The sequence below is a fragment of the Festucalex cinctus genome, chromosome 19 (genome assembly GCF_051991245.1).
Source record: "Festucalex cinctus isolate MCC-2025b chromosome 19, RoL_Fcin_1.0, whole genome shotgun sequence".
Classification (NCBI taxonomy): domain Eukaryota; kingdom Metazoa; phylum Chordata; class Actinopteri; order Syngnathiformes; family Syngnathidae; genus Festucalex; species Festucalex cinctus.
In genome coordinates this window covers 10,982,225-11,009,177 of record NC_135429.1, presented here as the reverse complement: position 1 = coordinate 11,009,177, position 26,953 = coordinate 10,982,225, and the positions used below count along the sequence as shown (strand labels likewise).

Here is a 26,953-nt window from a genome sequence, read left to right as displayed (position 1 = left end):
TTATGTTTTCTAAATGTGTCAATTTCACACCTCTATGATAATGAGATGATGTCTGTTCTCGTGTAATCTAAAAACTCTAATGGAATGTTTCAAAGCTGATTGAAGGATTTCTCTCCACTTTGAAACTTTCATCATTCACCATTTATGATATTCATCCAAATATGTTTGCCAAAGAAACCACTTTCCTTCAAAGGGCTCTTATCTGCTCTGTATTGTTTGCATTTGGAGGTAGCAATAGATGAAAAAGCCTGCAGGGTGAAATACTGATTTTGATAATGGAGCTCGCTGAAGGGAAAAAAGCCATTTTGTTGTGACTTATCTTGCAAAGTTCAGTCTGGGGGGAGGAGGGGGGAAGCTTCTTAAAGGACTAATCTCAAGCAAGTCTTTTTCTCTCACATAGTTGAGAAATTTTAGGACTTTGGCAGCCCGTCTCCACATCCCTTATCACAATAGGGACGTACAGCTTCAATGTCTTTGAGGTGGCTTTTTATTGGACGACCACATTTGGTGCTTGAATGATGATTCTTGCGAGCGCTGAACAAAGCGGCTGTCCCATGTAGCAGTTTAGCAGCCGTACATATGATGTCACTCCAAACATTGAAGTAAATGACGTCATACATACGACCACCAGGCCACCACCAAGATCAACTGATGCACTGCTGAGAGGGAAAAGTACCAACGACTCCTTTTTTTTTTTTTTTTTTTTTTTACCAATTAAATAGAGAGAATACGACTTAAAATACAATCACACTTTTCGTATAAAGTTTACTGTCACGTGAGGTGAGAAATTAGGACCCAGAGCAGAAAAGACACGGGAGTTGGGAAACAGTCTTTATATACAAAAATACAAAGTAACAACAGAGAGCAGGGCTGCATTCATATGCCCTCAAAGATGGCGGAAAAACCTTGACTAAGACTCTTAAACGGGCTAGATGCAGAACTCAAAAGTACAAAATAACCACAGTGAGCAGGGTTGAATGCAGAATATGTGGATGACAGCTTGCATGGAAGAAACATTACTCTCGCTAGGGCAATGCACAATTCTATATGACAGAATATAAAGGCTTATATGACAATCAGAAAGTCACAAATGCAGAACCTAAAATACAGGACATAGCAACAGACAACTTTCTCATCACAAAGGATATAGAAACTGCATAGCTACTGACAACTTCACCACATAGTAACTGACATCTCAAACGAGATAGCAACTGAAAACATCATCACAACAGACATAGCAACTGCATAGTAACTGACATCACAAGGAATATATAAGCTGCATAACAACTGACATCATAAAGGGAAATAAAAACTGCATAGCAACTGACAACTTCATCACAAGTGAGATAGCAATTGCATAGTAACTGACATCATCATCATCCACTTTTCTGCATTAAGTCCCCCCCAAAAAAGATTACACTCCAACAATTTTATGGATCTTTATAACCCTAATTATGATAATATAATAACAGAAATCGGAAATATTCTGTAAAAGTGCATCCGTCTTAAAACATTAAAGCAGAAAACTTAAAATAATGCAAATGACAGAAGAATTCCGGATGGCTGCTCTTTACTTAAACCTTGCTATTTTCGAAGCAACCTCATTCAAGTGTGAATCAAATATTCTGCTCTTCTGAAAAGAGACACACAGCATGTTACATAAGACTTTAAGATTTCAAATTGGCAGCATTCTTCAAATGAAATGCGACCGTGTGCTTCATTCAGTAAGGAAGAAAAATAATTAGTGGTCTCAACTTAAACAATGTTAGATATAAATTAAATGACCTATTAGGTATTTTGTCAAAGTTAAAAATGGTGACAAATTGACACTTGTTTCCAAGGCTTGAGGTTGGGGTTGAGTAAATATCAATTTGAGATATTTGCTGAGAAAAGAAAGTCACTAGACCACAACATATTACATGTCTAATAAAAACTGAATTTCCTGCGAAGACATTGTCTGCATATGAGACTTACTTACCACTAAGAGACAGCAAAAGATCCAAGGGCAGCAAACAGCTAATTTCATATCTTCCCCTCCGTTGTCTGTAACAGAACAAGAAGGACAATTGCAATGTTCATCAACCAGCTTGTGAACTGTGAAAGTGGCTCACTGAGCAAACATAATGTTTCAGATCAGGATTATGGCCTCTCGGGAGAATAGTGTAACTGGGAATCATTAATCTGAAATGCAAAGCAATGTAGTCGAAAGCCTGCGGTGTGAGCGAGACAGAGACAAAGCGTTGTCTATCAAGGTAAGAAACAAAGCCGTTTTGAAATGTAGAGTAAATGGAGGTAGCGTGAACAGCGACAGTTTGTTAGCGGGTGGTTATAAATCATCTGATGCCGGGCTTCCGCAGATCTGCCGTTGTAAGCGGGATGTCACATGCTGCTGGAATTTTGGTCAGTTTCTCCGTGTCACACAGATTCACTACAAGAAGCCCATCAGTGGACAATTCCTGTAAACCGCCCTGAAAGGGGCACAACTGAGATTGTTTTTGGGTGGAAGTCTGTCATAATAGAACACTGAAGGAAAGACCTCCGCCAAGGTCCATGCCCAAAAGAGTTTCTTCGAACTGCCATGCCCCCAAATATAAAAGGATTTGCCCTTGGCAGGTGAATTATGTGAAAATCTCTTTTTAGAACGGATTGCTTATCCAATCTTTCATGTTAGAAGTGGAGCCTTATTTAAAGAGAGTTCCAGAGAGGAAATTTCTGATTGCAGACAAACCAGAGGTGACTTGAGTTTCTGACTCAGGCTGAGAGAAGGAAGCATAAGTGTGAGATTGACAGCCAAATTGCTAAGAACTGATCCCAAAGGTGAGCTTCAGATTTTACTGGACTATCTACATCCCAAGTCACAAGTGGTAATGACTGTGAGCAAAAGGTCTGAAATGTGTCTTAACCCTTCAAGACAGGCTGACCTGGAAGCCAGCAAAGGTGGTTCAGGCATATTTCATGCATTCCTACTGGTAAATATTCTGGGAAACTGGGAGAAAGACCTTGGTGTAACCTATAGGACACGTTGGAGGGATCATGTCTCTCAGCTTCACTTGGAATGTCTCCATGTCCATCTTGATGATTCTGGAGACTGAATTCCGGTGTCCAAACAATAGATGCATGGATAATTGTCAGATAAGCCATTCATCCGATGTAGAAAACTATTTATACCCAAAATCTACGTCTTTGTTTTGATCTTTAAGGGCAATTTAACACTCGTAGATCTAGAGAGCGCTGGAAAGTGCAGTCAAGGATGTAGAAAACAGCTCAATACATCTGAGTAAGAGAATCTGTTACCTAATCTCTACAAATGTATCTGTGTTGTTGAAGTTGTGACATATAGTCACATGAATTTCCAGACTTGGTAATGACATGGTGTTAATTAAGGGCTGGGTGTGAATAGGAAGATAATTCATGATGCTGTATTAAAGACAACTTAAAACTTGAGATTGAGGCCAGACATTTGCTCGGAAAGTGGCAGATTGGAAATGACAATGACAAAGGGGAGTGCTTTGATGTAATCAGACATGACGTCGAAGACCATTGTGCCTTTCCGGTCATTGTTTACTCCATGAAGGTTGCATTGGAATTCCCGGTAAAGTAGCAGATTCGGGTAATTTGAGAGCATTGATCATTTCAGGACTGGAGAAAAGTAGCAGTTAGGGTTTAAAGAATCCGGGAACATTTCTGCAATGACTCGCTCTCGGCCCATCCATAATTGATTAGGCTGGGCATGTGACAGTTTAGCTAAGATGGTCCTCTGCAATGGACTGTCTCAACACATTACTGTCCTGGATTCCGTACGTCTCTAACACTGACCCCAGACCACCTTATACCCAGCGTGCTAGACATGGGAAAATATGAGCTCATACATTTAGAAGGACATATAGGAGACAAGGTTATTATAGTTAAGGAAAACTAACACAATAACTCAAATTAAAATGGAAAAATACAATTTTGTTAATAAAATGAAAACACAGATGTCATTGTGTAGGTGCCTGTGTGTACTAGTTAGCCCCAAAGACAACATGTATAGCCTTCAGGTCTGTTTTAAAATTAGTTCGTTAGTGACGGGACACTATAACTTTCTATGAAAGAAAACAAAAGATGCAGATAAAAGCACTAATACTTTTTTCCCTACTATTTTCCCACTCATTTCATTTTCAACTATAGAACACCAATAAACAGCCAAGATGATCAATACATTTTCACATCTTTTTCTATTGCATCTCTTTCATTATGCTGACCAAAGCCGACAGTCACTCGTGCATTTTATTTCTCCCGGCCGTATAGTGTGCACTGACATGCGTCGTGACAGCCTATTTGTGTGAGGGCTGCAGCAGGGTCTCAAATCCACGGCTTTCTTATGTCACAACCACGGCCCCATCACGCTGAATAAAGTCATGTGACAACACTTTACCAAGCTGTGAGGAGTACAATTGGAGAGCACTTAGATTAGTTTGACGAGTGAATGAACATTGATAGATTGTGGATGTCTCCCACTTGCGTGTCATATGACTTGTGTGTTATAGCCGGACAAGCTGTATTGATTGAAGAGTGTCTCAGAGTGATGAGCTCAATTTATATTAGAGGCAATAGGATTGTGTGGAACACACTATTTACATTTTAATTTGCAGACAAAGGCCGTGGTTGACCTTGTTTTTTTTTGTTGTTGTTTTTTTTTTGTTTTTTTAACAGACCTGTATTACTTTCTGTATTTAATGTGAGATCAAGTAGCTCAAATGATGACCTAGTTTCACCAGATGCAATGTGTTTGTGTTAGGTGAATTCATTTTGACATATTGTATTGCTGTTTCCTGTCTTCTAATGTAGCTTACTACTCGTGTTGCAGTCAAGACCACACCAACAGAACGCTTTGATACAGCTTCTGACATGAAGAGGTTGCTTAAAGAAATGGTAGTTATTACAAAAACGGCCAGCAGGCGTCAGCAGAGTGTAAGATCAGTCAGGGCCATGTTGCAACAAGCTCTTTTTCCCAGTGTCTTCACCAGGTTTGTGAATAATGATGAATTTTAGCTAATATATTTAAAGAAGAAAACGGATACAAAAATGTTTTTTCCCTGATAAAAGAGGAGACTAATCTTTGTTTTGATAGGTTCCATGCTTTTATATCAATATAACAGAATATTCTGTGGACCTTGCAAAATCAGTCAAAATCTAGTAAAACAGGCGGGAGCGAAGGGGGTTGCTTCAGTGAAAATAGATGGGAGTGAATGAGTTAGAGAAACTCAAGTCAAGGCTAACCAGTGAAGGATTATTTCGAGGGAGTACAACTCAATGAAGAATAAACATGATGAGACCTTACTATTTTCTGCATGGACATGAACTCCTAAGCCAAAAAGGTAGTTTCTATTACGTTTCCCATGAGATCATTCTCTCCCATGCCACTTCAAATTAAGCTCATGCTTTATTTTTTATCTTGCTTTAGGACACTCTAAAGGAAAACATTTTCTTCCAGCATTTGAGCATCCTCAAAGCCTGTGGTTTATTCTCTGGTGAGCATGAAATAGTGGTTGGAAGCGGTGAAGCAGAAGAGCATTGTACGCTTTTGTGTTCCAGATGCTCAAAGTGAACCTCCCGTGATAAAAAGGACTCTTTGGTGGCTAAGTAAACACTTGATTTATACCTCTGTTGGAAAAAAAAAAAGAAGTAAGGACAGAGAGTGGTTGTGGTTTTTAAAAGGATTAAAGGGAAAACATGGATGCAGTACAGAAAGATTCTTTTGGTTATCTACTGGGACCTCATTCAGATGCATTAGTAAAATGTCCATGCTGGTGTTGTGCCTTATTCCGAAATCATCTGTCAGTCTGGCTGTCATCAAGCTCTTTCATATCGCATCCAGCAAACAGTGCATCAAATGGCAGACTAATGTGTGTCATCATTTGAAGCACGTCCCAAGCCAGACTCTAACTCCGGCAGATAATAAGCTAAACAACCTTCGGTGTGCTCATTTAGCATGTGTGCAACATGCCAAAGTGAACACGCTGTTTTCCTATTTATGAAATTGCAGAAGATGTGTCGAGCACACGGCGCCGTGTGTGGTTTATTATATAACAACTAAAAGCTTGGCTCATGTCGCTGCTTCTCAGACAGCACCGATTGATCACATTGTGAACCTTTCAGGGTGTCGCATGTAAGAGTGATGATGTGAGTCACAAGTCAAGGAAAGAAGCAGTCGACATTCAGGAGGAAAAGAATCACTTTTTTTGGTTGAAAACAATGACTAGTGTCTCGGTGCAGTCTCCTGAAAGATATTATAACTAATCATCTGTCAAAGCTTCATGGGGAATTTATTGGCCAGGTGGAAGAAGCTGAAAATCGGGATGGTGACAGTTTGAAGTCGAGTATGACTGAGTGCTTTGACTGAGTCGTAATAAGCAAAGAGGTGCTGTACTGCACTTAAACTGGCAAGCAAGTCCATTTTGTGCTGGTTTCTTCATGCCACATCTTGTTTTCAAAAAGTTGTTTCATCTTTCTTTCCTTTGATCCTTCCTCTGGTCTCCTGACAAATTACCAGCAAAATACCAATATGACGAGTTAGTTAACTAGCCCGGTGGGTGGTTGGGGACAACGAGCTTAACGAGTTGTGACAACATGACACTGCTACTCTTTGTTAGCCTATCTATTGTGTTTTGCATCGTTTGTTAGCATTAAGCTAGGTGGACTTGCATAAAGCAAAGCTCCTTGCTTGTTTATGCGATATAATACTCTGTATTGAAAGCATTTAATGTATGTTGAAATTGTTTGGCTACAAACACGGTATGTGTTACTTTCAAAAGTTTATCAAATTGCACTTCATTAAAATATCTTAATCAGTTGTTTAGTCTTGTTTGCTGTGCAAGCTTTAGCAGAAAAAGGAAATGCGCAATTTGCAACCGCGTAATTAATTCATGCTTATGTCAGCAAATCCTGAGGCCACTGAGATGGTGTGAGTAAAGATTTGGACGCTCTCAATGATGAAGTCGCAGAATGTATATTTTTATAGTAATTTACAGCTGCAACCTGGTTATTGATTTTTTATTTTTTTATTTTATGCTCAACAAATACTAACAAGCAATAGATTTTAAGCTTTTATTTTGCATACCACATTATTCACACATTATTATTTACCTTTGAATGAACCAGCAGGTCAGCTACAGGACAATAAACAGCCACTCATCTGTTTTTCAACTACATCCACCCTATTATATAATCCCTTATGTGATATTTCCTCACCCTGATGCCAGTAAACAAAGACATCTAATAGAGCGGAGGCACACTCCCTGATTATTATTTATTTCCAGAAAAGTGTGTCATCGTAGAAAAGGTGTCGCTTTTCTAATTTTTCCATCAAAAACGATGAAATCGCAACACTTAAGCGTTCCACAGGTGTAACATGGTCGTATTGGCACCTAAGAGAGCTATTGTAAAAGACCAAGATAAAAGCGAAGCCCCTCTGGCTCAAGGATGACATCAGGCGCAAAATGAATCCCGGAGGGGGAGATCAGAGGCCCTGAAGGCAGACATTCAACCAAATCCTTCTACTCAATCTTCAACTTAAACAAGGCAATTGAAACCTAGTGGTGAGAAAAAGCTTAACCGCATTGAGCATGATGGGCACTGAGGGGGAAACCAATAGTTCTGTACGCTGGAATGGAGCAAACAAATCGAGTCGGGTGGGAGGAAATAGTGGCTCAGTCTCGACAGCTTTTATAGTAAGCTTGCTGTGTGTCTGCTGGTTGTTTATTTTTCTTCCACGGTGGTACAACTCATACAACGCCTCCCTATATCTCCCAAGCTTCTCTAGAGGCATTTCTGTAGCGCGTCTGATAAGAACCAATTGCACTGACATGAAGTCAGACGCAAGCAGTGGTGTTTTTAGAACGACACTTCATACATTAAAAAAAAACCTAAAATTTTACGCTAATTACTGTGCTGCAGTTGATTTTATTAGAATAATTATGTATTTTTTGCTGTGGTGCAAAATAATCAACATAAATCAGATGACTAAATAGCATGCACTTTCATGGCGTTATTAAATCATGGAGAAAAAAAATACCAAAACCGTTTGCCAAATACCAAAAACCTTTGCCAGATGCCACAAGATAGCGGCAGAACACAATTTGTGTCTGTAATATGAAGCTCCTCAGCTTATTTTAACATAGTTCTTTGTTTTGTTTTTTGTTTTGTTTTATAAATTAAGCTCTTAAACTCACTTCAACCTAGTTGTTTTTTTCCCCTCCTTCTGCGAAAGGCCGCAAGATGATGGCAAAGTACTTTTCTTTGTCTAAATGAAGCTCCACAATTCAAAATACTTCCTTGGCTCCAAGATGCCACATAATGGCGGAAAAGCACTACATTTGTCCAAATGAAGCTCCTCAACCCACTTCAACATTGTTCCTTGGCTCCAAGATGTCACAAAATGGTGGCAAAGCACTATTTTTGTCTAAATTATGAAGCTCCTCAACTCACTTCAACATAGTTATTTGCCTTCAAATGCCACAAGATGGCAGCAAAGCACTTTTTAGCACTAAATGAAGCTCTTCAAAATACTTCCTTGGCTCCAAGATGGTGGGAAATCACTTTTTGTCCAAATGAAGCTCTTCAACTTTGAACTCACTTCAACATAGTTAATTGGCACCATGATACCACGAGATTGCAGAAAAGCACTACTTTTGTCTAAATGAAGCTCCTCAACTCACTTCAACATAGTTCCTTGGTTCCAAGATGGCGGAAATGCACTATTTTTGTCTAGATCAAGCTCCTCAACTTACTTCAACATGCTTTCTTGGCTACAAGACACCTCAAGATTGTGGCACAGCACTACTTTTCACACAACTCCCTTGGGTCAATGATGCCACAAGATGTTGGCAGAACACTGTTTTTGTCTAAATGAAGCGCCTCAATTCAGTTCAGACTTCCTTGCCACCTAGATGACTCAAAATGGCACCAAAGTACTAACTACTTTTATTGCTTTGGCAAATAGGTGTTTTGTTTTTTTGTTTTGTTTTAGCTAGTAATGAAGTATAAGTTACAAAAATAAATAAATACAAATGACCAATAAATATGCAGGCTTTCACTGTACTGTACTTCTTTTGAAGCACAGTTGTGGCAGCAAATATAAAAAACTTAAAAACATTTTAAACAATGTTTTCTTTGGTTGTTTTGCAGGACCACAATTGTAAACATCTCAAACAGCAGTATGTCTAATATTTGCCAAGTTCAAAAGGTCAACCGTAATCATGCTTGTGTTTGGTACACCTTGATCATTCTACGGGAAAAAGCCTGCAAACTCGCATAAATGGACATTGGCGGACCCCATCATTGTACTCATTTCCATATAAATTGTTATTGCTACATTCATTGTTTGGACATGGCAATAGAAAAAGGACAGCAAAGAACTGCAATTTATGTGAAATTGAAACGGTGGTCAAAGCGTTTGAGGTGGGAGCTAAAATAATTAATTTTTAACAGTTTACAAGCAGTTGTGTGAAATGCTCATTTACTGTAAACTCTGACCTTCTATTGTGATAAAATACATTTTATGACTTTCCAATGTAAAATAGAATATACATTATTAGCTTCAGCTTGCAGCTCTAAACAGTCTTGTGGTGTGGGAGCCTGTAAGGATGTGGTGTATGAGTGATTATTGAAAATAGCATAGGATTATTAATGTGCATCAACAGCATTTTAAATCTGCCTTCGTTCTGTTTATCTTCATTAAAAACAAAAAAGGACTCGATGTGTGGGTGTATGCTATGCTGTGTACTTTCTTCCTGTTCTTGGTTGCCTCTTGGCAAGCGAGAAAATAGACATATTTCCCATATATCATCTCCTTCATATAATCACTTTTTACTGATTTAATATTAAAAAAAAAAAAAAAACTGCTACAGATATGCTTCAAGATGGATTTGGTAGCAGCCGCAGCGGTCATATAGACAGCTTAAGAAATGATTTTTATCTCTATTGCATAATAATATGCAGGAAATAGGTAAATTATTTACTAAGGTGTTTTATGCTATAACAATTTTTATAAATGATGAATTAGTCCTTTACATCGGAAGCAGCATTCATGCTGTTACTGTCCTGTGAGGAGCACTTTGCTGACTCATGGGCCAATGCTAAAGACCTGCCAGATATCTTAAGAACAGAAATAGAATACATTTGTTTTCATCCCATGACTGGCAGGGCACTATAAACATTTTTTTTCTGCAGTATTTAAGTGTTGAGGGCCAAATTGACATTTCACTGTGATCCAAATGTGTGTTCAAGTGATGAATAGCAGAACACGCGTACATCTGTCCAAGTCTCTCCTCATGCATGCCATAATTCTAATTCTAACGTGTTTGTCTGACTTGAATACCATCACCTGGCAAAGTGAAGCAACAATAACTTAGTGGGGGGGTGACATTGGGGGGGATCAGTAAATTCTAATTCCATCTTGATTGGTTCTGCCAGAGCAGATTTTTTTTTTTTTTTTTTTTAATTAATGAAATGTGGGTCTGTCAAATCATTTCCATCCACCACTTTTCCTCTGACTAGCAAATGTAGTTACGATCACTGTGGATGTATCGCTTTCACACGAGTACGTTTTTCTAAAATATAATCTGTTTTGCTAGAACTTGTATTGTAAAAAGCAACATACAGTACAGGTGTATAAAGTGCAACGTACATTTCTCATGCCCATTCAGTCCATTTTCACACTGCATTTGTGAGCCTAAATCAAACCTGACTTGTAACAGAGGACTCTGTTGTACCTTACATCGTCATGCCCTTGCAGTTACAATAACAGCACAATATGTTTGCTTTAGCAAAGCCTGGATTAATGATTTGAGTTCCGAGTGGTGACTATGACAAATGTACCCTTTGTGAGTCCCTAAATTTCCAACATTCATTTCCACTACCCTCCGAAGATTACATTGGGAACTGACGGCTGCACAAACGTTGTCGAGGCATGCTCTTTTATCAAAGAGAGGTTTTGACATTTGGGGACGGACGATAATTAACTTTCAGTATAGACTTACTGGAAATACAAAAAAACATGGTAGGCCTACTTCTTATTTCTGTCCAATAAGTGTAGTACAGACCTAAACGTGGACAGATAACCTCTGCAGACTGGCGCCGGGGAGGTGTAGCATGCGTGAAATTGTCTGCATGGCGGCCTACGAGCATGTCACATGATCCCAACTTGTTGTGTCACATAATTGGTAAACTGGGCAAAAAAATGAATTCAGCACCAGTACAAATACCGTAAACCTCAATCCATGTTTGCGGTCCAGTGATTACACAGATATTTTATTTATTTATTTTGCCTAGTCATCTCAATTTTGTTTATTTTGCTATGTAATTCCACTATTGGCCACTAAATGGTGCCACACAACACAATTTTGTCAATTTCAAAGAAGAAGAAAGCAGGAAGTGTTTCAAGATAAGCCTGATTTTTTTTTTTTTTTTTCCCTGATCATAATAGTCAACAGCAAATTTAATCAGAGATGGCTTTATGTGTCCCTAAACGCATTTTTAACGTTTATTTTAATTAAAAACATCTTTCCTATTTTTTTTTCTAGTGCATCGGGTTTTTTAGATATTTTCATTTTTTATTTTTTTTTTAGTTTGACATATAAAGTCTTGCACAATAGGAATTATACCACGTTGTAATTTATAGTTTTTTTTTAATCCACCTGTTGCTTAACCTAACACTTAATTCATAAATATATTATTGTTATTGTATTATTATTATGAAAATTTCATGTATGGAATCAGCACAATCTCATCCCCCCCCCCCAAAAAAAAAAAAGTCTCAAATCCTCTATTATCCTGGGGTTTACGCCTACAGAGAGCAATGTCTATAGGTTCATCTTATAATGTACATCCTTGGGCAAGATTATTGATTTATATTGTGAGGTGGTAAATTGAGTTTGATAATTTAAAAAAAAAAAAAAAAAAAAAAACAGAATTAGGCTATTACACTGTGTGCACAACTGCTTGTTTTTGCCTCATGCATTGCTCTTCTTGCTGTCTTTCAATGTATTTATTCCATATTGCCATAAATATTAATAGAAATATGCCTAGAGTACAGTACTGCATATAAATAGGGTGTTTCTACCTTGTGGATTCTAAAATTAACTCAATAGAAGATCTTGCCTGTGTCTATCACTATTCTGCCATTTATATTAGTTTTCTGAGGCTATTTGAATTGCCATAATTAAATCAATTCAAGCTCTTGATGAGTTCCAGTTTCTTATCATCTTTAATGGACACGCACAGCTTCTGGTTTTCCTCTTTTCGATGCATCCGACAGCTTTACCATTACACGTGTCATGTCCACAGAAGAAGTCGGGCCAGCAGAGAAGACTGAAAATGATCCCACTATGAACTAATAAGTGAGGAGACGTGCACAGGCACATGTGTAATGTTCTCTACTGCTACCAGCACAGCCTGGCTTACCGCATTCTATCAGCGCGATTGAAATTAAGTTTCACTATAAAGGCGCGCTCATTCCCAACACACTGCTTCGTGGACTTTTAATTAATTATAAGCTCACGTTGGTCTTCTTACTCCTTCTTTCATTCTGAATGGATTTTAAGTGTCTGTGTTGAATTGGATGGTTTGAAATCTATTAGTGAGGGAAAAAAAAACAAATTATTCACAGAAACTTCCTGTCAGAAAATTACCAATTTAGGGTAGCTTAATCTTTTACTAATGTTAAACATAGCAACAGATAGTAGCAGACATGAAGTGCTTGTTGCATTTATTTTTGTCAGCCAGCAGCATCATTAGTGCAGACGTTAAATAGTGCATGAAAGCGCACTGTCAGTGATTTGGTAATTAGGAACTAATTGTGAAGGGAGATTATCACTAATACCATTCAATATTTGTTTTTAATGTCATATTTCCCCTGATTATTTCATAACAGTTTTCATCACCTTGTGTTTTCTTTAAAGTGATAGATGACTTGAATCATACAGGATAATTGACATTTTCATCATATTAGACCTATCGAAGTTTTTAAATTAATAATCTGGCGAATCCATTATCCAGTCAGTCCTTAAATAGTAGTAGCCGACTTCACTGTAGAGTTAAACTATGATCATGAAGACAGATGTTGCAGAGGAAGCAAAGGCTCAGAGTGTGCTCGTAAGACAGATGGGCAGGGACCAGGCTGACTTCCACCGTGTGCATACTGTATGTTAAAGGTAATGCTTCTTTTTATAGACGCAATGAAGGGGGGGGGGCTTCCCCTTTAAAAAGGCTTGGACTCAGGCCATATTTTCTTAAGTGAAAGATGGTTTTGTCAATAACTGACCAGGTTATTGGCAAATGTCATTCATGTGTTGTGTACAGTTATGTTGTTGTTGCATCACTTTAATGTGACGTTTGACTTCAAATCATCTTTCCCCATTGAACCTAACTGATATTCATCAGTTCAAGCCCCATAAAAAAAATAGTGTAACTTTTTTTTATAAGGAAAATAGTACTTTACTTTATTGTACTTTATTTATAAAAACAAAAAACAGAAAAACGTTGTGCTTTCGGATGTGCACACCTTGTCCATGAGGGGGCAGTATAATATTGACTCACATAAAGTAAAAGACGAACAAGAGGTCATGACTGTCTTATTAGGCTGGATTAATATTAGTTGTTTTGTTAGCCCATGTATGCCATTTTGCATTATGTGAGAGCATGAAGCTAGCTAGTTAATTCTCTTATGTTTAATTGATCTTTTAAATCATTGTCATTTAAGTTTGAACTTGAACAAATCTATTTTCATTCTTCAAAATTTTGTGCAAGCTTGAAAAACTCAAAACAAATCGAGGCGTTATTATGGTGTTGCTACCAAATGTGTCCCCCTTAAACATTCAGAAGTTATGAAGAATCAAAGATTTTTGTTTTCCTTGTTTGACTTTGGTTTGACTTTAACCTTTAACCTCAACCATAAAGCTTTGCCTTGTGTAATAATACTAATAATTTATTAATATAGCACCTTTTGAAACAAATTAAGGTGCTTCACAATTAAAACATTCAGTCTATGAGCAAAACAAAATTGTGCTAGCTATACAAACGGTAAATTTCAAAATAAGTAATTAAATAAAAACAAAATATAAATGCCTAACAACTTAGTTTTGGAATATCACATGTTTTTTGTACTGTTGTATGATTTTAATAAGTCACAGAAAAAAACCCATTTTTTTTTCTTTTCTTTTTTTCCATTTTTTTTTAAATCATTGCATCAACAGTTTTGGGCAGAGTCACAGACTGATCACAGATCTGGAAAGCCCTCATCAAAGGCTTTGCATTTCAGCTCCCATTTGGACGCTCACATCGTTTGTCCCCAATTGCATTGATATGCGTTTGGAACGGAGACACAGCAGCGCTATGGGAAAGCAGTCAACAAAGTATTTTGTTGCTGGACTTCAGCCGAAAGTCATTAACTATAGTTCCCCTCAGACTGCTGTGTACACTCGACTGGGTCAGAGGGGGGTGGGACGGCTTCTGGGTCTGACGGTTACAAGCTGCAAACAGGCGAGGAGACAAAAGCAATGTGAAGGGTGCCCTTATCACAAGAACGCTTTATGACCAAGAGGATGGCTTTAATCATCATCATATTAATGATACAAGCTCTCAAACGGTCTTTCCACATTGGGGGGTGAGACTAAAATAGTTGAAAATGAGGGAGAGGAAAATTAGCAACCACAATAATATTTCAATTAGCATTCGGGACAAAATAGAAAAGCACTTCAATGGGAATAAACACGAACAAAAAATAAGATTAACATTGAGAGAAGCTATTCAGAGAACATTGCAGAACGCTGCAGACTCATCTCTTGGCACAGAAAACCCCTGAAGTGTCTTTTGGAGTTCTTTTAGTCAGTCATAAAGACTAAACATCTTCCACTGCTGTCGTTTTAAATGTATGAATCACAAACAGTGCATGATCTCTAATCTTCAGATAAAAACTAGAACTGTCTAAATAACCCAGAAAGGACCAGTAACAAAGAGAAGGGTTACTTTCGACAAGGTTGTGTCTCTTTACGAGTTTTTATTTTATTTTATTTTGATTTTTTTAGGCTCGCTATCGCCGTTATGGTTCAATGTTTGGTGTTGAGGACAGAGCTGTTGTATTCATCCATACCAAACTTGTCCAAGTGTGCCTTTTTAATCCTAACTTTGTGAATTGAGATGCAGGAGAACCAAGGGCCTCTTTTCAACCCCAGATTAATAAGTAATAGTTAATGAGGTATGGCATAACACATAGCAATTGAACTGCATGTAGGCCTTATATGTTGGACGGGTGTAACAAAAAAAAAAAAAAGTTTTAATTTGAAAATCGGTTTTCGTTTGCGTTCAAATCAAATCTTTCCACTTAAAAATCTACCAAGATAGGCATCGATTCAATGGCCTTTTATTGGAGAGATAAAATTAGTGCATTAATTTTGTGTTAATTTAAAGTTTAACGCCACAAATTTTTTCCAACGCGATTAATGACCGCCCCTCATTTGGAAAGCATGCACTGGGGGAAATTCCATTTGCAACGCAGCAGACATCCACGTCAAAATTAAGCAGTAACAAATTTAATAATAATGCATATATTTGTGGGGACTGGGGTCAAGTTGTATTTTGCAGAATTTCCCAAGTTATTTCATGTTAAAAGTTAAATATCTCTTAATATGAAAAGAAAAATGCACTGAGCTGTCAGTCTTACAAATGCAATTATGCCATCTAGTGGCATTAAAAATTACACTAGTTTTTTACCATTTAGTAAATCTTTTTAATTTTGACTCAATTTTATGAATTATAACTGCATCAATGACTAAATGATGCAGCCATATTTGTATTAAAAATTTTTTCCACTTTTATGTTAACAAGAGTATGAAAACTTTCAAAAATATTTATTGTGCATTTTATTGTACATTTAGAACACATACAATTTGTGATTGTGATTTATCTATTGAAGTCATTTGATTAATTACGATTAAAAATTGCCTGATACCCCAATATATACAGTTGAAAATTGTTTGCAAATTAAAATTTGCTTACAAGGTATAACTCTCATAGGTTATTTTAAAAAAAAAAGAGAAAAAAAAGTGGCTCATCATAGCTATGGCCTTTTTTTTTTTCTTTTTTTTTTAACTGCTCCTCACTGATTGCTTTTTGGAGACGACACAGTCGTCTGCAACTCTTTTGAAAAGCAATGCCGTTTATATCCAACTTGCAGAAATATTTCTTTGAATTCCCAGAGAAAATTGCCAACCACGGAACCCAAATGGCCAGAGCAGCGTCTTAGAAAGTGACAAAATGACTTCTTAGAAACACAGCTCAGCAGTTTCCCAGACAAGAGCAATCAATCCTACAACCCTTAATCCACACGCATTTACTGTTGACCCTACTAGTGATAGCGAGTGGACGAGAACAAGCGTAAACGATGAGAAGAAAAGAAGGATGAAAGAGAGCTGAATGGCAAAGGAAATCAATAAACAGTCTGGCTGTGTCGGGAAAGTGTGCTAAGTCAAAATAACCAATGTCTCCTAACGCACCCACAGCGTTCGCTGCCCTTGGGGGAGGAACGTTAGCAACATTCATTGCTTCCTTCGATTCAAGCCCTCCTCAAAGGCCGCCCGCAATTTAGACAAGACCAAAATGTCACTCGGGCTTTTTCTGCAATATTTCTTCCAGCCATAAGATCATTTGTGTTTGTCCTCTAACTGTAGTATCTCTTTCTCCATCCGTTCTTTTATTAACCCTGCCGGTTAAAGTTATTCCAATGCTGCTCACCATAATGTCTAATTCATCATTGTGCAAAATAGCAGGCAGGTTTATTAACTCTGAGTGCAAGTCATGTTTACTGAGCCAGGAGACTCCAAGTCATGCCGGTCAGTTTTCACACACTCGTGCAATGGTGCTGAATGTTAAACAATTACTCATGTGACCTTTCATGTTTTCTTCCGTGGGGCAAATGGTTGCGTACTAGAAGATGACACTTTTTGAAGTTGTTTTGACATTTTGGAGGAAACGCTGATGTGTCTGGCATATGTATCTATTTAAATGTCAGTGCTGATAATAGCAATAATAAGGTGGAGGGAAATATCTAGAAATTAGCTTTCCACATGCTGAGGGTTGAATGTGAACATGTGCGATTAACAGCAGGGGATGGTTGGACTTTCAAGTGAACTTTCATGTTCAACAGTTTCAAGCTTCAGTACTTTTTTTTTTTTTCCTCCGAACATTTTTTTTTTCTCTAACTCGGAGCCGAATGGCAAAATGCACAGCAGATGTCCGCCCTAAGTCAACCCACTTAAATGCCTTTCTATAACTTTTCCGAGCTCTGCTACCTGCTGATAACACTGAAAAGGCCGTGGCTGAAGCCCCTCAATGCAAGGTACTGTTGATCAAGTCTCATGATGTCAAAATATTAACATGGTTAACTCATTCAAAGTGGATCTTTGACGTCTAGAGCCGTCAATGGCACTGAATGAGTTTTAAGAGGACTTTTTCGACTGTTGTGAATTTTGCTGTTTAGCTCTTTGTTGTGAACAAGTTCGGAGGGGGGAAATGTACTGAAATATTGAACAGTTGTACATTCATATTTTAAGAGGTCAAATTAAGTTAATCTCCAGTGACTGTAGTTTATTTTAGATTCATCATGACATTTCTCCCACAAGATAATAATAATAATAATAATAATAATAATACATTTAATTTATCAGCACCTTTAAAGACACCCAAGGACACTTTACAGGGCAAAAAAAAAGTAGACAGTTAAAAAAAAAAATGTGGGCAGAAAAAAAAACGCTTAAAAATCAATGAATGGGGAGGACAAAGTGACAAGAAGATGAAAATCCCTACGTTTTTGTGAGTATTGTATTATGCATTAAAAAAATAGCTAAAAAGAAATAAATAAATAGTTAAAATTAATTTTAGTAAAAAAATAAATAATAAAGGCTTGCAATATCTCAATGTTATTATTTTTTACATAAGACAATTTGAAATTTTGGCACAGATTTTAGCAAACAACATGGACGTTGACATGCTTGATTAGCTTTAGCGGGCCACATAAAATGATCTGGTGGGCCACATCTGGCCCCCCGGACCTTGAGTTTGGCCCCAGTGGTCGAGCTGGTGAGCCAGTGGGCGCTAACGTCAATTTTAGTCGCTGCATTAAATGTCAGCCTCCTTCGGATAGAACATTTTCAACTTGACTTTGACTAGTGTGCATGTTGAATCAGGCCCGCAGGGGTTATGACTAACCCATATGTAATCATCAAAGTTGCCTTTCCTCCAGATAGACTGACAAGAAAGTCAAATCGAAGAAGAGAAAGCAGGTTTGTTCCTCTCAGGTGGTTTAAATGGAATCAAGAGTCAGAAATGTCCTTTATTGAATAAATCTGTTTTTTGCATGGGCTTCTATAAATAATGCATGACAGCATCAGTTTAGTATTTATCGTAGCCATTTAAGCTGAGTGATTGCTCGTTATGTCAGGAAGCTTTGAATTCAATTTAATAGCTGCCATAGACTATTATCACTTCAACTTTTTGAAAAGAAACCCCAACAGTGCAATTTCCCTCTCAGGCATTCGTCGTCTGAACACAAGCAAGATGCACATCTGTCAGCTCTGTTCTAGCGCCACCTATTGATAATGCTGCAGCAGTTCTTGGTCTGAGAGGTGGCAAAAGTACTTTCTACTTTACATGACAGCAAACTTTAGAGCACCATTTCTGTCTGTTTTGATAATACACAAACATTATTGTGGAGTAAATGAAGCAGGCTCCTGATTGTGTCATAGCTTATTAGCATGAGCATGGGGCATGAGAGGGGGGGCAAAGGTGAGAGCTTTTCTACCGTGACACGTCCGAACCTTGCAGGCTTCTTGATGAGCTCTGATTTGTTCTACAAGTCGTAGCTATGCAGTCAATTAAGCCGCCGTCTCAATCGAGCCAATTAAGAAGGCAGCGCATACGGCAAGAGTGACATTCAGCACCGCCGATGAATAAAACATGCGGCATTAGCGTGATTACTGGAGTGAAATAAGAACAGGTAGCAGGTAGTCTTATGACCTTCACTATTTGACGGATTTCAATTACAGTGCACGTTTCTGGCATTTTGTCTATTTCTTACTGAAATGTATCACTTTTTTTTTTTTTTTTTTTTTTTTTTTTAAACCTCTCTGGGTCTATTCCCCTGACTTCTTTAAAGACAGCCAGCCCGGGGGATGATGAATGACAAAGTGAACAGAAAGCAAGCGAAACACGTTGCGCATATCGCAGGCTGCCTGTCAGCATGGATCTCCTCATTGATGTCGCCCTCATTCGGAGCTATTACTCTAATCTTCCTCCAACCGCCCGCCTCGGTCGGCGGCTCTTATCGTCTTCTGTATCGAGATGTGCTTGAAACCTGCACTTCACTCTTGTTGTATGTCATGACAGCAGCCAGTTAACACGGTTGAGGCACAAATTTAACCACACGTGATGCTTTTGGGGACAGGTGGATCCATGACTGAATGCTTTTTGATTTGTAAACATGTTCTCAGTCTTAAGGTGAAAGCATGCAGGCTGTTAGACTGCTGCATAATTAATCTTAGGTGTTCAAGTGACTCACATTATTTTGAGTTATTTAGCTCCAGTATTCTTTGAAAGAAAGGGGTGTACTAAAAATATAATTTCATTTGCATATTGCACTTCCTTTTATGAAAATAGATCCCTATTGCAACAAAAACAAACCATCACAAGCAGAATCTTGTATTTCCCCTAATAGATTATGTCCACATAAATGAGTTGATTGTATGAATAAAGCACAAAATGGGAAATGTAAACAAAATAAGCTTTTTCAGTTTTATTTTAACAACATAATGACTTACCTTACTCCAGTAGATATAAATAGCAGCCACAAGAACGCCTCAATCGGGTGTAAAAAGCGTCTCCTCCCAACAAATCGCAAAATCAATTAAAACTTTTTCCTCCGGAGTGATTAAAAGCCCCAATTATAAAGCAATCTTGCAGTTGTTTGTCTACCTTTCAATGGGTCCGACGGAGCAGGGCGCCAATGTGTGGCCGTGAGGGGCTGTGACAGCCTGCTGACTGGCCGCTCCTCCAGCTCCGGCGATCAGAAGCCTCCGCTTTGAGCGGGAGCTCCTCCTCGTCTCGGCTCGCAGTGCGCGCATATGCGGGTGTGTGTGTGTGCGTGGGTGCATGCGCGTCGTGGACACCCCCGCCCCTAGCGTTTAGTGGAAATAAACCTGCATGTGTGCCACATTACATCTGAAATATCGCTATTTCCACGTCATTGTAATGGTAGAAGTGAGTTGCCGCGCCAACCCCAGAGCATCTGGCAATTTGGTAACAGAAAGTACATTCAATTTTAGACTTGGTAATGTTATGTTCTGGGGTTGGATCCCAAAAGCGCAGACACAAATAAGAGTTTCACACTTTATTCGCATAGCATCAAGAGGTGCGGAATTAACTTGACTAGACCAGAAACAACGAGAATGTATCAAGAATCATGAGACGCTACGCTAACTTGGGCTATGGACCACACAGCTCTGTCAGACTTATATAGACAGCGGATGGATCTGATTGGCTATGGCCAGACATGTGGCTAACAGGACTGATATGGAATTATCTAATTGACTGTTGACCAGATAAAGAGATTAAAGATTCCTGACATCACATAGCTTCTGACTTCACATAGCTGCTTAGCAGTTGAAACTAGTTGTTGTAACATACTGATTGCATTCAGACCCCAAACAAAGCACAGTCATGACCCAAACATAACCCTTGCATGACCTAAACATAACCCTTGCCCCAAACAAAACACAGTCGTGACAGGTAATAGCAGGTCTAAATGGTAGCGTAGGGGGTGTAATGCGATTTTGGTGCATTTGATGCAACATGCATCTAAATGAGCTCCAGTTGAGTAGAAGCACATGTGGCTAACGCCAAAGTTGTGGCACGGTTTTTACTTTCTGGACCTGCGTTTTGACACCTTTCATGGTCAATCCGCTCTGGTCACCATGGGGTGACCATTCAAGTACACATGAGCAGCAGCTGGAGGGCGGAGCTTCACACTGGTCAGTCCGACTCAGATTGCTCGCTGGGTGGCCAAAACAATACACCCACAATCAGCCAACCAATCAGAGAGAAGTCATATGCTAATAGAGAGAAAAGTGCAAGACGTACAGGTGTATTGATCATTTAAAATGCATGGTAATTCTTTATAATAATAGATGGATGGTGATTTTATTGGTAGACGGATTACGATGGCAGAGCAGATAGATTATAGTTAATTTGTTGATGGATGATTATTTACATGGATGACAAATGATTGGATAGGTTTGTTGACTGAATTTAGTGGTGGGATCATTGATGGATTAGAGCACATGCTGGATAAATGATGGATGATGCTCGATTTGGTTTCTACGGGCAGGCGGATTACAAAAAACTAGTAGGATCAGTGAATCACATAACACATTGGTTGACGTGACTCAATCACACACGACAGTCCTGCTGTCTCAATATGACCATTTTCCTCAGATACGTTTACATTTCTTTGCCATCTTTGACTAGCGTGAATATTTTTAGCGGCCAATGGCAGCAGCTCGGCTTTGCAGAACATTCAGAACTTTTGAAGGTCAAACGTGTTACTAAAATGCTCTTGTGTGGGTGAGGGCTTAAAAGCCACAGAGAAAAAGACAAGAAATGTGGATTTGAAAGGACTGGTGACCTTAGAGTCAAAGTTCATCTTGAATACTTCAGCTAGTGTTTATTTTTCACCGTTTTGATAAGAAGTAAAAGATGAGATGTGACTGAAATCAGCTGTGATTCATCAATCCGGTCATTCTGATAGGCTGCAAGAGATTTCTTTTTTAGATTTGTCTTTGTTGCTGTGTGTTGAAGCATAATTGATGAAACTCGCTAAAGAAACACTTGGTAGCTGTGACTGTGAAGCAGATTGGGATATTGGTTATAATTATTTTAAGTTTAGCCGTTTCACCCAATTTGGGTTACTTTTGGCCCAGTAGTTTTAAGAGTGTAATGTCATATTTATGTTTAAGTTAGTTTTTTTGTAACCTTTGATAAGTTTGCCACAGCCTGCTCATCTATATTGTGCGCGAGTCCATTGTTGGAAATGAGCTCGATGGGATAGAGACAAAGGCAGAACATCTGTTCAACTCATATTTGAAATCTCATCTTAACTTTTTGTTTTCCAACTTTACACTTAATTACTTTACAACCCGTTGTTTGTCCGTCATCACGAATGTAACATTAATCTGTCTTACACAAAGGCTCCGCATATTTATGTTTTATAACTGCTCTGTAGTAAATTTGATGAGTGATGATGATGAGATAAGGAAATGTTGGCCATCTTTCAGGAACTCTGACTGATAAACAATGAACAGTCAATTCATGAAAATGGAAAAATGTTAACAGTTGAACCTTGGAGGAGTTCTGCACTCTATTGAGCGCTATTCTCGTTTTTCCTGCTCCTCAAACAAAAAGTCATTCTGATCACACTGCGCCATTATCTCATTAGTTCTACCTGCTGGCATACCCCCGCTTAGATTAGTCACATTTGCTGCCAGTAGTAGTCCAAAACCGCTCATTACTGCTCATTGTTGGCTTGATGGCCGGTGGATCAATGAGGAGAACTGCGGTCTTTGATTCTGGGGAATAATGATGCACATGAAAAGGCTGAGTTAGTGTCACTTTCTGCATGAAGGAATGCCTTTTTTTATTTTGGTCAATCTGACATGCTGGCAGATGAGATTTTCTTGTACATAAGAAAATAACATCACATGGTTAAAGAACAAAGTCTTCAAATCTTATTCAAACCTTTCTACTTATTATTAAGATGTGGGGATGAATTATATAACCAGTGATGGGAGTTGAGAACCGGGATTTTTTGGGGGGGCGATTTTGTATGTACACGAGTAGCTGCATTCTGGATCGCTTGCAGGTGATCGTGATGGTTTTGCTGAGGAGTCAAAATGGGAGGAGACAAAGGCATGACTGAGCATCACAATTGCCTGATTTCGGATTTTTAATGAGTTTGCACAGGTGGAAGAAACATGATTTTCTAGGTGTGGGTTGGACGCAAGATTAGACAGAACCTCATCTGTTTAATCTGTCAACGTTGGAAATTAAGTTTCATGAAGTATTTGTGATGTTTTTCACCACTAGATGGTGCTCTTGGTTTAAAAATGCAATGGAAATTGAATCAATTTTCACTGTACTTTATCTTTAAACCAAGACCACCATCTAGAGGAATAAAAATATATTGCAAGAGCTTCATGAAGCTTCATTTTTACCATCACTAATTGGAGGCTGTCCAGGTTGTAATAATAATGAGACAGTCAAGGATGTCGGACATTTCATAGCTATCACTAACTAAAAAATAAAGAAAAAGAAAGAAAGAAAGAGAGAAAATTTAGTCTTTTTTTTTCTTTTTTTTTTCTTTTTTTTTTTTAACAGAAGCTGTTGATTTTTAGACTGTTGCAAGACACAACGTATTTGCTGTAAATCATTCTTGTACACGACAGCATAAACACTATTAATAATGGCCATGAATGGACAATATCTGATTCCGTTGTTGTCTTTAATGCTCCTTGATACGAGTTAATCCATGTCACTGTTGGTCCTTACTTAAGACCCCAATATCTCCATCTGAATTTATCCCTCTCCATTTACATCTCTTTTATGATGTGTGTATATCATCATAATGGCCAAAGTCGTTTTGTTTTGTTTTGCCTAAATCCTCTCCTCATTATGCAAAATGGTTCCATTTTTTTGTGTTTCCTGACAAATCTGAAAAAAATTACTTAGGCGATTATTTTAGATCTATATTGAAATTGACATGCGGGTTAACGTATAGTCTCTTTTAACCATCCCAATGTCTCATTAAGCATCCTCAGGTGCATTTATGTTGCTGAGAGTTTGCCTTTGAAAGAATCTTTTTTTTTTTCTTTTTTTTTTAATGCATGTTTTCAGGAAATAGGATATGTCCGTGTCCCAACGTAATCACGTTGTTGCTGTCATAGACACTTTGTCACAGTAACAATCACATTATATTTGTTTCACAGGCTTTTGTGGACTTTCTCTAAGCTGTTTACCAAAAGGAAATCCTGCCTCGGGTTTTAGACATATCATAGGAGATCCATGCAAACAAAAAAAAAACAAAAAAACGTACTGATTTGGTCAGTCACGCTGGTGGCTTTCATGTAGTCTTTTGTTGCGTTTTATTTTTGTTTTTTGTTAGTTTGTTTGTTTGTTGTGCAGGGCTATATAATTAAGTGTATGCAAATTGTAACTGTAAATAATATTCATCCATCTATTTTATTTTATTTTATTTTTTTTAAATACTGCTTAGGGTCAAAGGGCAGGATACATCCTGGGCTGGTCACAGTCGTACACAATGCATCAGATGACTTACTCTTTCTAAATGGGAATATTACTTATGTTTGCTTACTATTAAATTTACAATTCCAGTACCTAACAATTGATCAACAGTACCTCAGGGAAGTGGCCACCTATAGCTTAGCGTCGTCATCAGGTTGCAGCAGAAATACTGAGAGACTGCAATAGTCACAGAAAGGCATAGAAGCGCACATTCCTCGGAAATTTTTACTCATTTATGTATGCAAACATTTAATAGTTGTTTTGTGAGTAGCATATCATGGAGCGTTTGCTGATTCTATTATATAAGAGGGCAATATAGGTTGTAGATATGTGCTGTTGATGAGCTGCATCCCTGCTAGTTCTCAGAAGGCAAAGTAGATAAGAGTTTGAACAGTTTTCTGCCTGGTGCTGTTCAATTCAGTTGCTGCAGGCATGACAAAAGGACGATTCGTCACCATTTTAAACTTGATCTGCTTTTTCAGGGAATCCTTTAAGGAAGAAGTGTCCTTATTTCTTTTTTTACTGAACCATTGTCCTTTGCACCAGTGAGTTTAATTGATGTGATTCAAAGCATTGCAAGCATCCACAATTCTTCATTTTCATAGCAGTCGGCAATAACAAATAAGATCTGAGTGAAAGCGATGCATTCGTTGACAGCCTCCGGTTGTCTGCTATAGTCTCGCAAACAAACAACAGAGGGATCTTTGCAGTCTAGTCCACAGAATCTGATAGAATGCAAGAGTTGGAACTGCAGGAACTTGGCTTCAAAAATCAATCGTTGCACCAATACTGAAGGCAAAGCAGGGTGTAATCACTTTAGGATTTAAGGAGGAGGTTGCACCTAATGGGAAGTTCAATAAACATTGCATAAAGGTGCTCACACATTAAAAAAATTTAATTTGGAACCACAACCAATTCTCTATTAGTATTTTAAAACAATTTTAGTTAAAAATGTGGTAACTGTTTTCCATGTAGGCGGCATTTTGGCAACGGATGATGAGTCGTGAAGAGCATTTCATATCAATCATTACGCTGTGATAGGATCGTATTTGCACAGAGGAGGGTGATGGATGCACGGAAAACATTGACGCTAAGTTTAGGATCATGTGTCTGCTTGGGGGCAAAATAATGTTTAAAAAAAATCGACCAGATGCTGTCAGATAGCAATTTGTTTCACAAGAAAAACTCAACCGCCAAGCTAGAAAGAAGCAAAATGTGACATTTCCATTAAAATCGAGTTGGCGCCTCTTGATTATTTATTTTATGCCAAAGCGATGAATACACAAAAAGTGGATTTTAAAATATATATCTATTTATAAAAATAAGGGAAAAACGTCCTCCTACAAAACTGAACTGTTAAACTGCTGCAATGAGTCAGCACCTGAACAACTTTACCATTAACTGCACACAATCTAAACACAAAATAAACGATGATTTACACATTTGATTGCATGTACTGTAATTTAAAACGTTGCAATTCATTCTGCATTGCAATTTAAACGAATGGAATTAATAATGGAAATTATGTTGCAGTACTCTAATGTAATTTGATAAATTTAATGTATTAAAAGTGCCACCAGGGGGAAGCAATGAGTCTTTTTAAAACAGTATGCTTGAAGTTTCTCAAACTTTAAACATCATGACTGAATAAATTGGCAAGTACCAAAACAAAAACATCATTTCATGCTTTTTACATGAGTAATCGTATAACGTCACGTGAAAAGGTGGAAGACAAGTCATCAAAGTCATGCGTGCAATTAATCTCGGTTTAAAGAAGAAAAATGTTCCCCATGGTGAGTGTTAATTACTTCTTAACAAGGGCAACACTACACTGCCTAATTTACTGCACTTAATGAAAATGGGGCTGAGTCATCACAACAACCTGAATCAACACTCAATTTTTTATTTATTTTTTATTTATTTATTTATTTTTGTAATCACTATCACACTGTTCAAACTGGAAGGCGGGGTTGCGTAATAATCCCATGCTTAGCATTTGTCAAATCAAGTCAAATTCACGGCAAATATAAAAATCTATTACGTATTACATGTACAAAACCCATGTTACATCGATGCAAGACACTTCATGGCATATCCTAATAATGTTGCCTATCACAACATCATCATAACTTGTGGTATCTGTTTTTTGAACCTGCAGCTGCCTCCCTTCCAAGATGCATAAATTAAGCTCATTATGCTAAGATGACTAAAGTGTTAGCGGGAAGGCGTAAAAGTCACCAGGAAGCCTTTGTGTGAAATTTTGTCTGCACCATTTCGCTTTTTTAAACATACTGCTAATAGAGTTTTGTTAGGTTGGATACTCAAATGCTTTGAAACTGAACATACAGGTTGACTTTAATGATGTTGTTCAAAATGTAATATTGTAAAAGTTAGTTAATTTCAGCCAGGGTTAAACTGTGGCCATCATAATTTATTAACCGAATGGGTAAGGTTTTAATAGACATTTTAAATCGGAAGTCAACCCAAACATATTCTTTTCAATATATGTTCTATTCGTCCCCACTAAACACGGCATTCTGATTGATATTGTGTTTGTGGAATATTAAGT

At 37.9% G+C, this 26,953-nt stretch overlaps 2 protein-coding genes across 3 annotated transcripts in view; one reads left to right on the top strand and one right to left on the bottom strand.

Annotated features, from left to right (window-relative positions):
• calcr (calcitonin receptor) overlaps positions 1-20,143 on the bottom strand; it is a 40,260-nt gene extending 20,117 nt beyond the window's left edge. The window contains exons 1-2 of one of the 2 annotated variants that reach the window (XM_077508043.1): positions 20,005-20,143; positions 1,979-2,043 (exon numbers count right to left, since the gene is read on the bottom strand). In XM_077508043.1, coding sequence (XP_077364169.1) covers positions 1,979-2,026 — 48 coding nt within the window. In that variant the 5' untranslated portion in view covers positions 2,027-2,043; positions 20,005-20,143. Of the gene's footprint in view, positions 1-1,978; positions 2,044-19,850 lie in introns of both variants that reach the window. The other variant, XM_077508042.1, reaches the window with a different exon arrangement.
• The window catches only part of LOC144008010 (putative acyl-CoA dehydrogenase 6), an 81,869-nt gene that overhangs the window by 24,594 nt on the left and 30,322 nt on the right, over positions 1-26,953 (top strand). The gene's annotated exons all lie outside the window — the stretch shown is intronic.